Consider the following 15,704-nt stretch of genomic DNA (forward strand, 5'->3'; position numbering starts at 1 on the left):
ACATGTTGTACCTTCAGAGCCTGCTTCCTTGTATTCTGTTTCCCCTTAACGTGAAGTTTGATTTTATTTGAAATAAAAAGAAATTTAGCAAATTCTTTGCACCACGTGTATCACAGCTGAAATAATCAAAACCTTTTTCAGAAAGAAAGTCTTCTGTGGCACCAGCTGTAAAGCTGAATGTCATGTTGCTCTTCCCAGGGGTTCTTAAAGTCTGCCTTGAAGGGGATCTGTCTTTTCTGTCCTCTGAAGCTGATAACTTTAATAAGAGCAGTATTCATCTTGATAATGGCTTTCTTACAAAAAATGCTTTCGGTGTAAAGAAAGATCATTAACTGTCGTTTAAACCTCTGCAGAATGTCGCCCTTCTGGTTTTACGTGATTGTGTGTCTAATCTACATGAACAGTAATATTACTATTATCAATATTCCCATCAGGTCATTTTTTATTATTACTATTATTCCAGTCAGAGTTTGGCTTTTGCTCTCCCTTTGTTCATGTATGGGATGAGCCTCCTGGCAAGGTCACTGTGGCAAATGAGAATGTGTTTTCAGCTTACCTGTGTGATGATTCCACGTCTTTCAGTGCCTATACCTTTCACAGTGGCCTCTCTTTGTGGTCAGAAACCTTTCAGTTGTCTAATGACTTTTGTCAGGTTAGGACTGGTGCAGGATTTCTTTAGAAAAAGTCATTTTGTGATTTGGCTTCAGGTTAATGTTTCAACTACCGATCAGATCTGTTCACCTATGAGTCTACAAAGGGCTAATTATTATTTTCTGCCTAAACAATCATGTTAAACCTGAATGTTTCTCTGTAATAAAGTAATTCAAGTTTAATGTAGTGAAAGGAGAATATTGAATCATAGAGACTGAGCACACATTATTAGCATGTCACTTTTTAGTCATCCAAAAATCAAGAAAGTGAATATGTGAAAGGAATTTATTTTTATATTTTTTTTAATAATTAGCCGAGATAGGTACGTACAGGTGTCCTGCTAGGAATTCTGTAAAAGACCCCTGTCATTGTAACAAGATGGTTTATTTCCATAGAGAAGTAAAGAGATTTGTCCATTCACACCTGCCCGCAAATTACTTCTACTGTAGGTAAAGAAGCATAGACAGTATATAAGCCGTATATAACTGCTATTGCTGTCCATCCACCTTAAAAATGACCCTTTTAAAGGAACTGTAAGTCCATGTTATGCAACATTTTATAATGGGTGTGCCTTGCAGTAAATGATATACAGTAGGTATTGTGTACCATTAAATCTAATTTGTACATGCTGGCTAATATGTTACAGTGCAGAGTTTTTTTTCAAGCAATCAGATTAGATTGCAGGAGTCTGCTAGTCTTCAAAACATGGTTAAGCATTTGGTTTACTTCACATGGTCATTAAGTGGTCACTTTCTCCTTTTTTTCTGCTGTAGCAAGGCCTCATTTAGCCTACTGTGTTCATTTTATGAGTGTGCAATGTACATCACCAAAGAAAAAGACATAACTGCTCTGAAATCATTTCAAGGAAGAGCAACCATGTACATTTCTACGCTTCAAGGAATCAAACATTCAAACTTTCAAAGGCATTGAAAGAGTCAAATCTTCAGAATTAACAGTAAAACATTAACCAGGGAGCAAAAAGGGAAACTTAAGAGAAGAGCATTTAAATCTGTGAATCAGAGGCAATTCTTTACAGAAGGAGTTGTGAGAGGTTGGAATATATTGTCTGTACCGTCACTGCTCACAAAACATCTAGATGAATTTCCCAGACCAGCTAGATACTAGAAACCAAATGAACTATTCTTGTTTGTAACATACTCATAGTCTTACTGTATGTAACTGTACTCATATCATCTGATAGACAAATAGACATACTGTAGTTAAGACCACTCTGTCTTAATGTGGTCTGATCAGCCTGAACTACAGTATACTGTATCAATTCAGACGTGTAATTCAGACCAAAATCTAACTTATTCAGAGAAAAGGCTAAGGTGTACAGTAAAGCATGACTCATGTTCAAGGCAATTTGACTGTAAAGTCAAAGGTTGTGAGCCAGATGGATTCTGCTTTTACCAGTGGAACAGTACCAGGAATACAATGAAATTGTACCTTTGTCCAAACAGTCATTTTGCAAACTCCTGAGAGACCAAACTCCAAATGGAAATCCCCCAAAAGTAATGAGCTGAAGCTCTTTTACCCTTTAATATAAAGTGGTATGAATTTTACTGAAATTATACTGTAGTTATGATTTTATCATAAACATGGTATCAAATTATACTTTTTAAGAACTTCTTATGTTATTGTTTACTCTTCATTTCCTGCAACTCTTGAAAGGGTAATGAAGCAAGCAAGTACATATAGTATACATATAAGAAATTCACACATTTCCCAAAGTGTTTGTGCTTTTGGCAAATGGCTTTATTAAAGACTACTTTTATTATCACAGTCGTATTTGCTCATTAAATTATCAGAAATATTGTTCTTTAGTTGCAGCCTACAGCTCTGCCTTCATTTTTAAAGCTGTTTTTTTTTGTTCTGATTACAGCCTCTCTAGTTCGATCTTTCAGTATTGATTTTATAGGCACTATGGTCACACTGTTCAGCACAAAAACAACTGTAGATTTTTGCATGCTATTTGCCTCTTAATACGATGCATTATTACGTACTTAGCTGGTGCCTTTATCCAGGCTGCCAGGGTTAGAAAAATACAGACACTATAATAAGGGCTGTAGTACAATATTGCACTTTAAAATCCAGTACAGTGCAATAAGATAATAATATTTAAATACACATCAAAAGAGTAATAAAAAGTACAATCAGTTAGCATTACCATGTACAGTATGTGTGGGACTAAGTCAGGGACAGTAAAGATACTGGGCAGAGTTCTCCCACAGTGGAAGACAGTGGTATGTCTGGTAAGCCTGGGAGGATCACTAGTGCTGCATGAATAGGTGAGTCTTGGGAAGGCACCAGAATGATGCAGTGGAAGATTAGAAGATGTCAGTTATTCACCCGGATGGCAAACATCTCCGATTAATTTAAATGCTGCATATTAGTAAAAGAAAAGGAACCAGATATATATATATAGAACATATCCCAAAGAAGGCCATTAAAATTGTTTTACAAAAGATAAAGTAGGAAGAGAAATAGTTAACTTACTGGCATACTAGCATTATAGCATTGGTTACTTTTAATTATGTATGAGTCATGGCTGGATGAAAAGTAATACTGTCCAATAGAGTAGTTTGAATAACTTGGCTTTTATAGAGCCCTTCTCTCAGTAATTCAAAAATCTCATCCAAGTCACAAGGAGTAACAATTTGTGTGGGATTTGCTTCTATGCTTCTAACTTAAAATGAAAAACCAAGAGATAGGTTGGACTCATATTGTATAGATTGTGGGGCATTAATTTTGATTATGAGAGCATTCAAACAGTATGAACAAGCTGCTCTGTAATTGGTACTAATACACTATACTTTAAACACATTGAAATGTGCAATGTAAACTGATTCTCATTGTGATGAAGACAATATTTTGTTTTCCACTAGTGGTTAAGGCTTTGCTTAGGATTCTTAAGTTGTGTGCTTCTTTGCTTAAAAACAAGGAGAAGACAGAATCCCTCAGAATATATATTACATACCTGTATAAGAATGTAAAGTCCCAGGATAAGGGAAGGCCCTGTGATATGCCTGTGGTCCATTACTGTGACACAAAGTCTATCTAATATTGCTATCAATGGCAACAGAATGAAGATGAATAAATGGAAAGCATTCAGTGTGATGAACAGATTGTACAATTCTATATAAACTGCAAAGGTGCTTTTCCTCTTTTTTTAGGGAAGTATATAAGTGGTTTGGAAACATATACTTTGTTGTTCTAATCTGAATAGTTGCTGTTGAAAGGACCCTCTCCTGTCACCACTTCCTGTAGTAAGAATAGCTGCTTGTATTAAAGTTGTTTCTCATGGTCATGTCATAGCACAACAGAATCACTCAGTTGTATCTGTAGCAGAGTCTCTCATACTTTGGTTTACATTTGGTACTCTAAACATTATCTTTTGAAATGTTTTAGAAATTATGGGAAAATGTGAAGCTGTATTGTTTTGTTTTCAGTTCCACAATATCATTATTTAAACTTTGTTTCTGTTTTTGTAAAATACTGAAGTAAGGAGAATATAATTTTGTGTTTACAATTAGAAGAGCTCATGTGGGATTCAGAATGGGCGTCTTCCTGTATTTTGTGTTATGGAAATTATTACTTACTGTTATGTAATTGATATTGGTTAGACACATGGCCTCCGTAATTTTGCCACCCATAGCTGTCCTATTAATGCTGCATAATGAGTTCATTACTGCTCAGACACAGCATAAAGGTAGGAATTTTTGGATAAGCAGATACACAGCATTCATTAGTTCTGTCATTTCTATTTTAAAATGGCGGTCCTGAGCTAACAGACTAACTCCATGTAGTTTGGGAACTGCACTAGACTCTAGATTTAGCCCAGATGTGCTAAAATTAGGCACTGTGATGTTACTTCTCAAGGACAGGAAAAATACATTTTTTTGGCCCTTCATTAACTTCCTGATGTACTGGCGTTGGAGTTCATCCCAGTTTCTGTTGTCTTGAAAAAAAACAGGATGTCCCCATTCAACCGAAACTTGAACCCAAAACATCCCTCTGATGAGCCCACATCCCTGGCCACCACTTTATGCTGACACAAGCATAGTAACAAAAACTACTGTTACCACAAATGTATTTCTGGATGTTCACTGTGATTTACCATAGTAAAAGAAGAGGGAAGTACAGGTGGGAGATAATGCACAGTGATGTAAAGTATGGTAAACCTGACAAGGAATCTGTGATGTAACCTGCTAACTGACAGTCCTAAATCTTTCAAAAGATTTGGTCTGTGCTTCACTCTTTATGCTTTGTCTGTTTCTAATGAAACTAGACATTGCTTTTTTGTTACAGCATAGAGCTTTAAGACTTCTTGAGCCTTCTTCCTTAAACTCCAAAAATAGTTAACACAAATAAAACAAGATTTGCAATAAATGCCTGCCAACAGGAAAAAATTGAGGAGTGAAAACTCACAACATATAATAATCCTTTATTTAACAAGTCACTGAAGACAAAATCTCATTTACATTCTCAGTTTGGTCCAGAGGCTCACACCATTACTTAAAGGAGTGAGTGTCATCAGCTACTATATGTGAAATCAACAATGCTTGGTCTTGTTTATGTCTTGTTGCCACTGCTTCACTTTTAAAATAAACATTTCTGCAATGTATATTGTTATTTGATTTACAGGCAATACAGTGTAAAAACATTCTGTTAAACTACTGTACCACACTTGATGCATTTCTACAGACTAAGCACAAAGCATCTTTCCCTTAGTAAAAAGAACTATGAGAATTGTTATTAGCAATAGGATTGCAGTGATCTGTTATTTTTTACATGCCTTGCCTCCTATAAAAAAGAGTTAGTTTCATTAGTTTCATAGGTGTCTCTGTATATGAAGGTACTTTTTTGTTTATGGGGATACCAAATTACAATCATAGGAATAATCTACAAAGACAACTTTGCTTGATCCTATAATTCTATGCATTCTTTTTCAGCACCCCTGTGCTCTGAATTCTAAACTGAAAAAAAAAATATATGTCTGAAGTATGTGACACAGGATTGAATAGCACAAAACGGACCCTTTTCAGTAAAATCTTTCTGTGAAATCATGGTATCCCATGGACACAGACAGCAGTTAGACAGAATAATTAGTCACTCTGGGTGTGTGCAGACTGCTAATGATGCTAAAACAAAGATGCTTTTAAAGTGTGGGTTTAGAATCTATCATTATGCAGTATAATCTCTTGGCATGTGGTATAAGCAGCCAAAATAAATTCTGAAACTCTTCAGTTAGAATGGGTACCATTTCTTATTTACTACAAATGATTATACTACAGTTCCGCAAACATTCTGAACGGCACAAATAAAATTCTTTGAAAATCATTTTGTGCAGGGTACAGAAAATCATGACTGGTAGAAGAAATAGTGTTTTTTGCTTATATTAATCAAACACCCCCGTGACCCTAAATTGGATGATGCTTTTAGAAAATAGATTAATCAAGCACTCCCTTTGTACTGCTTTTCTCAATTCACAAGTCTGATGCTTCCAGTTTTTGATCAATTAAAATATTTGTGTAATTAAAATAATAGTGTACACTGCATTTAAATGTTGTCTGTCAAGCATAATAAAAAGATAGCTACTGAAATACCCCTTAATACCGCATATGGAGTGAGTACTGCTCTGTCCTTAACAGGATTTAAATAAGAATGAAATCCAATTCTACCAGGATGCATCCCAACCCTTAATTCACATAACACCTCCCTCATGACAGCCAAGCATTCAGTCATGCCATAGAACCTGTTCTCCCACAGCTGGGGAAATTGACACTAGTCTGTTTCCTAGGGGATTTCATCACTGCAGCGGGGCCAGACAAGCCCGTTACCTGTAACACAGTTTCTTTTTCTCATTGTAGTGTCAGAGGACAAAACCCGTGCTTTGGATGTGGTACAACAAACATTTAATTGAATTTAGTCAATTGAACAGCACAGACCAAGTGCTGTGCGTGCCTTAAACAAGTTCACATGCTGGTTGTTTTCTCTCTAGGTGGTCCCTGCTCTGCAGGTTGAGTGCTAAGCATGTTGCAATCACATAAAGCCTCTGATAGTGTGCTACATCTAGTGGCCTCCGACATGTCCGAGATCATGGAGAGCCTGGACACCAGAGACCTGGATTTAGGAGAAGAGGTGGACTTTGATGGGAGTGGTTCCGATCATCCAGGTGAGGTAATTTAGAGCCAGCTGTAAGAGCCCCCAGAAAACTTTTTTTTGGCAACAAGTACAATCATAGAAGATATGTGACTCACTTTTACTGTATTGACAAGTATCAGTCCAGTATAAGACTTCTAAAAAAGATTTCTTAAGAGCATGATAAACCATTGTCACTGAGCTTACACTCCCAGAATGTTTTAGAACTCACCTGTAATGTAGACACTAGTTTAGATGTATATAAATAGTTATCCTTTCACTATGATTTATTATTTTAGTTGTTTTTTTTAATTTGTGATTGTAATTCATTATTTTGATAGTTTTTTTATTGTGTAGTACACAGTGACAGGCTTCCTTCATTGCATGTTACAAAGTTCTTCTCACAATACAGGTCACAGCTGTTGGAACAGTATTTCGGGTGTGTTTTAGGTGTGTTCTTGTACAGGAAGTACCAAATATCTGCATAGTTAACCAATTCATTACACGACGGCGGTTGAATTTCTGATTAAGCTGTGGAGCCAAAGCTGGGTAGGCATGGTCTTTCTGTTGGTTATGTTCACTTCAGTAAGGCTTTGTTCTGTATGTCCCACTTCAGAAGTCTCTCGGATCCCATTTTCTGCAGTTTACAAAACCAGAGGTTTTAAGGAAACAGAAGCCAAGGTGTTCCTCACAGGTGTTCCCATTACAGCCAAAATTCTGGAAGTGGAACGTTTCACATCAGCACAAGATCGCTTTAACAGAACAAATCAGAGGAGTGTTTCAAAGGTTGGTAGCAGTTTTGCTTAAATTCCTTTTCTGAAAGGTTTTCACGTGACCTTTGCTACTGGGGTCAAGAAGAGAAAACCAGACAACGTTTGGAGATGCAGCACATTATATTAAAGTTAAATATAGCACTTTAAAAGTTTGATGATGTTGTGAAAATTTAACCAGGAAAAGACATCCAAACATTATTTTACTGGTGTGCTGTATACACCGTAATTGTATTTAATGTTATTTATTTTTAGGTACTTCCTGCTGTCTTCAAAATTGAATTGAAACATGGAAATTTTACCTGGCATGTAAAAAGAAAAGAGAAGCACTTTCTAGAGCTTCACCGAGAACTCCTTCGATACAAGACCCTTATGAGGATCCCATTACCTTCTAGAAGGTAAGTTTCATAGATGATGAAAACCACTTACAGTATGTTCAGACTTCAACTAGAAGAAATTGCTAGATCATTATTTGTAGGCTGAAAGGCTCTACTAATTTAGAGTTTAAGAAGTTCAAGTAGGGAGCTGCGTCAGCATGCGTAGGCTGCAAAGGAACAGGTAAAGGTTTATTCCATGCTGAAAGGAAAAGAAAAGAGACACAACGTTTCAGTTGTGGAGCCTTCTTCAGCCTTCACATACCTGAAGAAGGCTCCACAGCTGAAATGTTGTGTCTCTTCTTTATAAAATTTTAAACTCCTTAAATAAACTTTTACCTGTGATTTTGCATTCATCTCAATCCTTTGCTCCTCTTTGGGTATTTAAATGTTAGCTCTTCTTTTATATTTCACTTATGTCCTTTACGGGCTAAATAATGCAATAACTCACAATATCATACATTGCTGTATGTGTAGCTGAGGAGGACTTTAGGTAGCAACGCTCTAGTTGCATGACGTGAAATTGTTTTCCTTTCCTTCCCAGACACACAGTTAGAAGACAGACTGTCAAGAAGAATGAAGTCCGAGAGATGCCCTCTCTTCCACGTGGGGGAGATAACCTGGTCAGAGAAGAACAATATTCTAGCAGAAAGGTGAGTGTAACTGCTGTACAGTATGTACATAAATCTCACATGTGTCTTGGGGTTTAGGACTCCACAGATATGCAGTATATTTCTTCTGGAATAGAAGCAAAAGTACAAGAGATTATTACTATATTAACATGCTGGAACTTTAATAAATCTGTTCGTTTAAACAATGGTAATATAGTGAAATTTTGTCACTATTTTTTAGAAACAACTAGAAGACTACTTGAACAACTTGTTACGAATGTCAACGTATAGAAACTACCATGCCACAGTAAGTTTCTTCCTGTAGTTTTTATCAATTTTATGAATGAAAGACTTAACATTTTAATTGTATCATGGGCTTTCTATGAGGAGATAAAGAATTCTGAATGGCGACTCTAATAATAACGCAGTATTTAATGCAGTATTTGGCACTTAACATTCCAGTGATAAAACAATCCGTTCTTTTTACAATAATCCTTATATTCTTCCTAGCATTCTTTATTGCCAGAATCAGTCTCCCTGCTCATAAATAGTTCTTTTACAGCATTAAATCTTCTGCAATTCTGAAGCTTTTCTGTAGTAACAAAATAAGAATGATCAATAACATAAATCTAATTTTACTGTCTCTTTACAAAGAAGTGTTTATTTCCTACAGATGGAGTTTATTGATGTGAGTCAGATGTCCTTCATCCATGATTTGGGACCCAAAGGCTTGTAAGCTATACTTACTGCTGTTCTTACATCTAATGTTATATTTAAATTTTTTTGTGAAAGTAAACAAATCGGAGTTGAAAACTTAACAAAAAATCACATCAAGTCTGAAATCTCTGTCATCTTAAAAGGAGTTCATGTGGTTTTGTTGGCTTTTTAATCTGTGCCACATTTAGAAATTGTCTACTATTGCTGTTATGTTGTATGTGGTTGTGCTCTGAACAGGAACAAAAGGCCTTAATTAACATTTTGACAGGAAGAATCCATTTCCATTGATTGATTCATTTCAGGATTAGATCGTTCTGGAAGCTGAATCCACCAGGCACCTTAGAGATGCTGAAAGTGTTTCCCCACATGCTGCTCATTTTTCTGTAATCCTTTTTACATTTCTCTTAGAGAAGGCATGGTTCAGAAGCGATCTGGTGGTCATCGTATACCAGGCTTGAACTGCTGTGGCCACAGTCAAGTCTGCTACCGCTGGTCTAAAAGGTCAGTGTGCTTTAGTTTCTAGTGCCTGTTTAGCGAGTGAGAAGAGGTTCGACCAGTTTAATGTCTTAAGTCTTCCTAGACCTGTGTAGGTTTTAAAAGGAATGCTTCTTCTTGGCAGATGCCACATAAACCTGTGAGAACTTATACAGTTTGAAATGCCTTTCTAAATCCAATATATTCTGGTTAGAGTAAAAACACACAATCCCTATTTTATGTTAAAGCTGTAGATTTAATTAACTGTACACTTTGTCAGTGTCTTCCATTTTAATTAAGGGATTAGGAAAAGTAAATATTGACACTGTCTTTTGAACCAACTCCAATTGCAGGTGGCTGGTTGTTAAAGACTCTTTCCTGATGTACATGCAGCTAGACACAGGAGCCATTTCATTTGTTCTTCTGATTGACAAGGAGTTCAACATTAAAATGGACTCAAAGGAAACAGACACAAAATATGGAGTTCGAATTGACAGTCTTTCCAGGTAACTGGAAGGTTAAAATATCTTCCTTTCAAGTGAACCTATAACATGCAGATATCAGCGTATTGCAAAAAATATGTTTTATATTTCTAAATTTGTATACGTGGAAAAAACATCTGGGTTTCTATGATATACTACATTATTCTGTAGTAATTTCAAATGATAAGTTATAGTAATTATTATTTCCTTGGTAAGAAGAAGGGAGCTTTTATGGGAACTGAACAATATTTGAATATTGTTACACAACCCTGCACTTTGACTCTCCTTAATTATGTAAGCAGAAATTTCAGGCTTTTGCTTTTGCAACCAAAAAAAGATGCATGTGTTTCTTGGCTTAATATGATAAAGCACAGGAAATGTGGGAATGCTAGCCTGTTGCCACTAATGTTTTGTGTAGAGTCAGGATGAAAAAAGAATCCTTAAATAACGTTTGTGATATCGGTTTAAAAAAAGAATTTAAGCATTTGTGAATGCATTTGAAGAGGTGCTTCAGTTGTCCTAATGTCTGCAGGACGCTGGTTCTGAAGTGTGTCAGCTTTCGCCACGCCCGATGGTGGGGTCAAGCTATTGATGACTTCGTGCACAAACACGGAAAGCCCTTCCTTCGGGATCACAGATTTGGATCCTTTGCAAGAGAAGAGGAGAACACACTTGCTAAATGGTATCCCATTGTTTATTTCATACCTTATAAGATTTTAAATCAGATAGATACTGATGTAAAAACAACAGGGCAACATGATGGTGCAGTGGTTAACACTATTCCTTCCTGGCTTTTTGGGTCCGGGTCTGATTCTAGGTGGGGACCTGTCTTTGTGGAGTTTGCATGTTCTCGGTTTTGTTTCCAGATACTCCATCAACTAAGTAGGTGGTCGGTGCTAAATTGGTCATTTCATGAAGAGCGGGTGTGGAGCTCTTTCCTCATCGTTCCACCCTGTGTGGGGTAGCTATGCTACAATACTGAGATCAATGCAGTTAGGATAAGGTAAAGAAAATCATTTAGAAATAGATGGCTTTCAGCCCTGGGGCCTTGGGTTCAATTTTGGACCTGGGGTGCTGCCTAGAGTGTGGAGTTTGTATGTTCCCTCCACATTTGTTTGGGTTTCCTCGGGTGCTGGATGTTCAAAGACATACAGGTAGTTTTATTGACTTTTGGAAAGATTGGCCCTGCTGTGAATGTGTGTGTGTGTTTGTGTCTGTGTGTGCCCTGCGCTGGATTGGCATTCATTCAAGGCTGTATCGTAGCTTGCTCTCGTTGCCTGCCAACAGAGTACAGGCTCCAATTCCCCAGATAACCTTACTGGAAAATGGGTGGATGGATGTCTTTGTATCAATACGTTTATGTGCCGCAGGTTTCTTTCTAAAACTTTTTTTCTTTAAAGGTTTTAATGGCTTTGTAAAACGCACTCTATGGTGTGGTAGCAAGCGAAGCCTTTTATGGTGTTCTACTTTCACTTCGGATTTTTATGAGGAAGTGTTTTTATGTGCTTTCCAGGTATGTTAATGGAAAAACATACATGCATGATTTGGCCGATGCTCTGGAGGAAGCTAAAGAAGAAATTTTCATCACAGACTGGTGGTATGTTCTATAATAAAACTGTTTACAATATTTATTGTAATCTTTAACAAGTTAAAAAGTGAAAACAATGGCAAAAGACGGAAAAGCAGAAAGGATATGAACTTAGTTCTATACTTATATATTCAAGGTCTGTAACTATAATACAGGAAACAGTGACAATAATTAAAAGCCCTATCTGAAGTTCATTTTCTTGCAAAAAGTCCTTCACAGTATATACATTTAAACAACGTAGAAGAAAAAAAGAATTTGATCACATTTTTGTTTCATTTTTGTTTTTCTAAAACATGTAGCTTATGGTGAAGGCTGAGTGCTACAATTTCAAATTTTCTTGGCTTCTTCTTGTCGACCACATTACAGTTACAGTACATTTTTACTGTATGTGGAATCCTAGGATCCTACAGGATTCATTAGACTTTTCCAAAACACTGAAGCTTGTTGTTTGTGATTTTGCTAAACTAGAAGCATGAAGACAAGTGTCTATTATTTACTGGAATTCCTCCTGGCTTTAAAACCAATCAACTACAAACCCTACTGAAAAGACAGGCTCTCTGTTTTGGCACTGTAGCCAGGAAATGGCTTACAGAGGAATAGCAGAGCCTCATCCTGAAGGAAATTGTAATGGAATAACCTTTAATGAAATACTGTACCATGAACTGAAATACTGTATCACTTTCAGGAGAATGTGAAAGTATTCAGATACTATTACATTTGTTTTCTCTTGTTACATTGATAAAATCTTAACAATGGTTTCACTGCACAGAGATAAGAATGAAACAATTAAACTAGGTAATTAATTATTTCATTTAGAGTTATCTTAATAGGGCATTATACAGTAGACTTCAACGGTGAGCACATATTCAATGTGCTCTGAGGATTCTCTGACATTGGATTGTTTGAGAACTCTAACATGTGGCAAAACTATTTTCATATTTTGTCCGAAGTTCTGTTTTGACAAATATGAATTCAGGAAGTAACTCCTAGTACATACACTAAATCACTTGTTGTGGATGGGTGTATTTTTAGCTACAAACCGACAGTGTTACAGGAGCCAAACAGTAATTTGAATAAAAAGCTTTTCCACAGGACACTTTACTTTCTGTGGTCTTTCATTATTAACAACGAAACCAGGTTAAAGTCACAGCTGTTATCATTGATACTGTATACAGTCTAGCAAGTTTAATTTTAATGTTTCCTTTCTGGTCACAAATCTCCAGTATTTTAGGAATTGTTAAAAAAAACAATATAGTTACCCATCTATAGTTAGCTTGTGAAAAATTGCATCAAACAGGGAATAGCCTTCAAAAACATCACATCAGTATTTGATGTATTTGGTGTGTTTGACAGGTTGAGCCCAGAAATCTTTCTCAAGAGGCCTGTTGTTGAGGGGAATCGCTGGAGACTGGACTTTATACTGAAGAGGAAAGCTGTGAGTAGCACTGCATCCTAAACCCATAGTTCCCATAGAATTTGGGAGGTTATTGGTATTTGCCATTTTCATTTCAGTTGCCATCAACTTTACAAACTGCAGTGTGCTGTCTTCTTTATTTTACAGATTTGTGAATAAGCACTATATTATAGGTACTCATCCCAATAATTAGTCAGAATTGGGCAACATGTACAGAAGAATATAATAGCTTCATCCAGAAGGATATTTCAATGGAACAGCCTTTAATGAAATACCATTAACTAAATTATATATTTCAGAGGGATGGGAAAGCATTCAGGTAAAGATTCATGTAGGCTTTTGAGATCCAGAAGCAGAAGGAAATCTGTATCTAGCAGAATGCACAGGTTTTTGAGTTGTTTGACTTGGTAGAGCCTCACAATACAAACCTATCATTAAATAAAACAACATGTTATGTTTGTTTTGGGCTCTACCGGTTGTCTGGTAACATTGCCTGCTATGAATTTACTATTTGCAAAATGTTTTAAGAAAATAGAAGATTTCGAGTAAATTCAGGACTACAGCTTGAACTCAGAGGTTTATGGTATTTCAAATCAGTAAGGTAAGCTAAATGCTTATAATGTGTATTTCCTAAACTGGATTAAGGATAATCTACACTACTGTAGGAGTGTTTTTGAATCATTTTTATGTGTTTCTGATATACATCAGTTGCTTCTGTTGTAGTCAATGCTGCAGTCTACACTGGCAGAATGAACAGCACATCAGCAGAGAAGCAAAACACAAAGCTGTCCATCCTGTTATGTTTTTATACACAGCTGTATTTTCTCTCCTTCTGTGTATGCATTAGGAGCATAAAAATACAAAAATAGCTACATAATGCAATACAAATATTTCATTGTTTCATTATACAATCCTCAATGGTCTACTACCCCTAAAACAAGTCACAGAATGCTTTGCAGGGGTGCCTTTGAGCCCAGTGCCATTAGTTTCCCTGTTCTGACACTCAAAACCCTGATCATAGGCCAAGTAAACCTGAGGTATCAAACCATGTCTTGGAATTCAGTTTGCTTTAAGAAAAGTATAGTTTAAGACAATCAGTCAGGACAATGACTCTGTTATTATTGAGGCAGAGAATTGCAAAGAGCTCTATGACCCATACAAGGACATAACACAAAAAATGTGGTCTGGAATTTCATCTACTGTCAGTTCACAATATGAGTATTGTATTTAATAAACTATGTGACGGGAAAATAATAGAACTACATTTTCATCTAATTTCATATTCATCTAATTTTCATTTCAGATTCATCAAACAGTATCACCTGTTGTATAGTTATCAAATATATTGTTTGTTTATATAGGTTCATTGATGTCTGAGCTATAGTGTTGAAAACAAAGAAATGGTGAACAAATTGAGGAGTTCTTGTTATTGCACAATAGACAGCAGGAACAGGATACAGTATGCTTCAGAGACAGAACTGTGTAACAAAAACTACACCAAAAAATGTTCGAAAAATGGTCTTGTGATGGAATGCAGTCTAGATTCAGCATTAATGAAAATACTTTTTTCCCATTTGTTAAAAAAATATTCAGTAACTAATTATAGAATATACCTGATAATTATAAATTATCAGGCTTTCAGTCACAATAAAGACATGCTTTACAGTCAGTTCACCGTTGATTCTTGTTTTCAGTCACAGTGCTCGATTGAAAACATGAGCCCTCTACCGACAGCATGCTCTTTTCTCATTTCTAGCAACAAGGTGTGCGGATTTTTGTGATGTTGTACAAAGAAGTTGAACTTGCTTTGGGAATCAACAGCGAGTACAGCAAGAGAACATTACTGCATCTTCACCCTAACATTAAGGTACATTGTGGACTCATTCAGATGCTCCTGGGATGGAATCTGAATCTTCTTAATAGGGAAGACGAGAAGCTCTAAGTATTTATAAAATTCAGTGGTGATGCAGATATCTTCTCCTTGTACTTTTTAAATGCATTTCCTGTTTTAGCTGTTCTGTTATGTTGTTTCGTCATGTTCCAGTGATGAAACAGCTATTAACAGGGTCCAGTCTTTAAAAAAAAAATCCCTGCTGTGTTTTTCCACATGAAGGTGATGAGACACCCAGATCACGTCTCCTCCACTGTGTATCTCTGGGCACATCACGAGAAGGTCGTTGTCATTGACCAATCGGTAGCCTTTGTAGGCGGAATTGATTTGGCCTATGGGAGATGGGATGACAGAGAGCACAGGCTGACTGATGTGGGGAGTGTTATGAGGACAACAGCGGTTTCCGATGAACATGTAAGAGAACCGTTTATTTTCAAATAACTTTTCGCCTGGACTTTGCATATACACACTTTTGGTCATGTTGATAACTAAATTGAGCTTGTGATCTTTTCTTTGTGCATGTCTGAGCTCGTGGGAGGCTGCTTGCAGGTAATCAGCTGCTAGATCCTATTGTATTAACATTTGCAT

The 15,704-nt window shown here is 36.5% G+C and overlaps 1 protein-coding gene across 5 annotated transcripts in view; it reads left to right on the forward strand.

Annotated features, from left to right (window-relative positions):
- LOC148676839 (phospholipase D1-like) overlaps nt 1–15,704 on the forward strand; it is a 50,670-nt gene that overhangs the window by 16,595 nt on the left and 18,371 nt on the right. For all 5 annotated transcript variants that reach the window (XM_088614067.1, XM_088614057.1, XM_088614083.1 and 2 more), the window contains exons 2-14: nt 6,656–6,829; nt 7,412–7,581; nt 7,821–7,963; nt 8,484–8,592; nt 8,792–8,857; nt 9,224–9,282; nt 9,676–9,768; nt 10,095–10,247; nt 10,756–10,905; nt 11,737–11,820; nt 13,165–13,246; nt 14,982–15,092; nt 15,339–15,530. In XM_088614067.1, coding sequence (XP_088470193.1) covers nt 6,688–6,829; nt 7,412–7,581; nt 7,821–7,963; nt 8,484–8,592; nt 8,792–8,857; nt 9,224–9,282; nt 9,676–9,768; nt 10,095–10,247; nt 10,756–10,905; nt 11,737–11,820; nt 13,165–13,246; nt 14,982–15,092; nt 15,339–15,530 — 1,554 coding nt within the window. In that variant the 5' untranslated portion in view covers nt 6,656–6,687. The remainder of the gene's footprint in view (nt 1–6,655; nt 6,830–7,411; nt 7,582–7,820; nt 7,964–8,483; nt 8,593–8,791; nt 8,858–9,223; nt 9,283–9,675; nt 9,769–10,094; nt 10,248–10,755; nt 10,906–11,736; nt 11,821–13,164; nt 13,247–14,981; nt 15,093–15,338; nt 15,531–15,704) is intronic.

This window comes from Lepisosteus platostomus, chromosome 2 (genome assembly GCF_059453375.1).
Source record: "Lepisosteus platostomus isolate fLepPlt1 chromosome 2, fLepPlt1.hap1, whole genome shotgun sequence".
NCBI classification, from domain to species: Eukaryota; Metazoa; Chordata; class Actinopteri; order Semionotiformes; family Lepisosteidae; genus Lepisosteus; species Lepisosteus platostomus.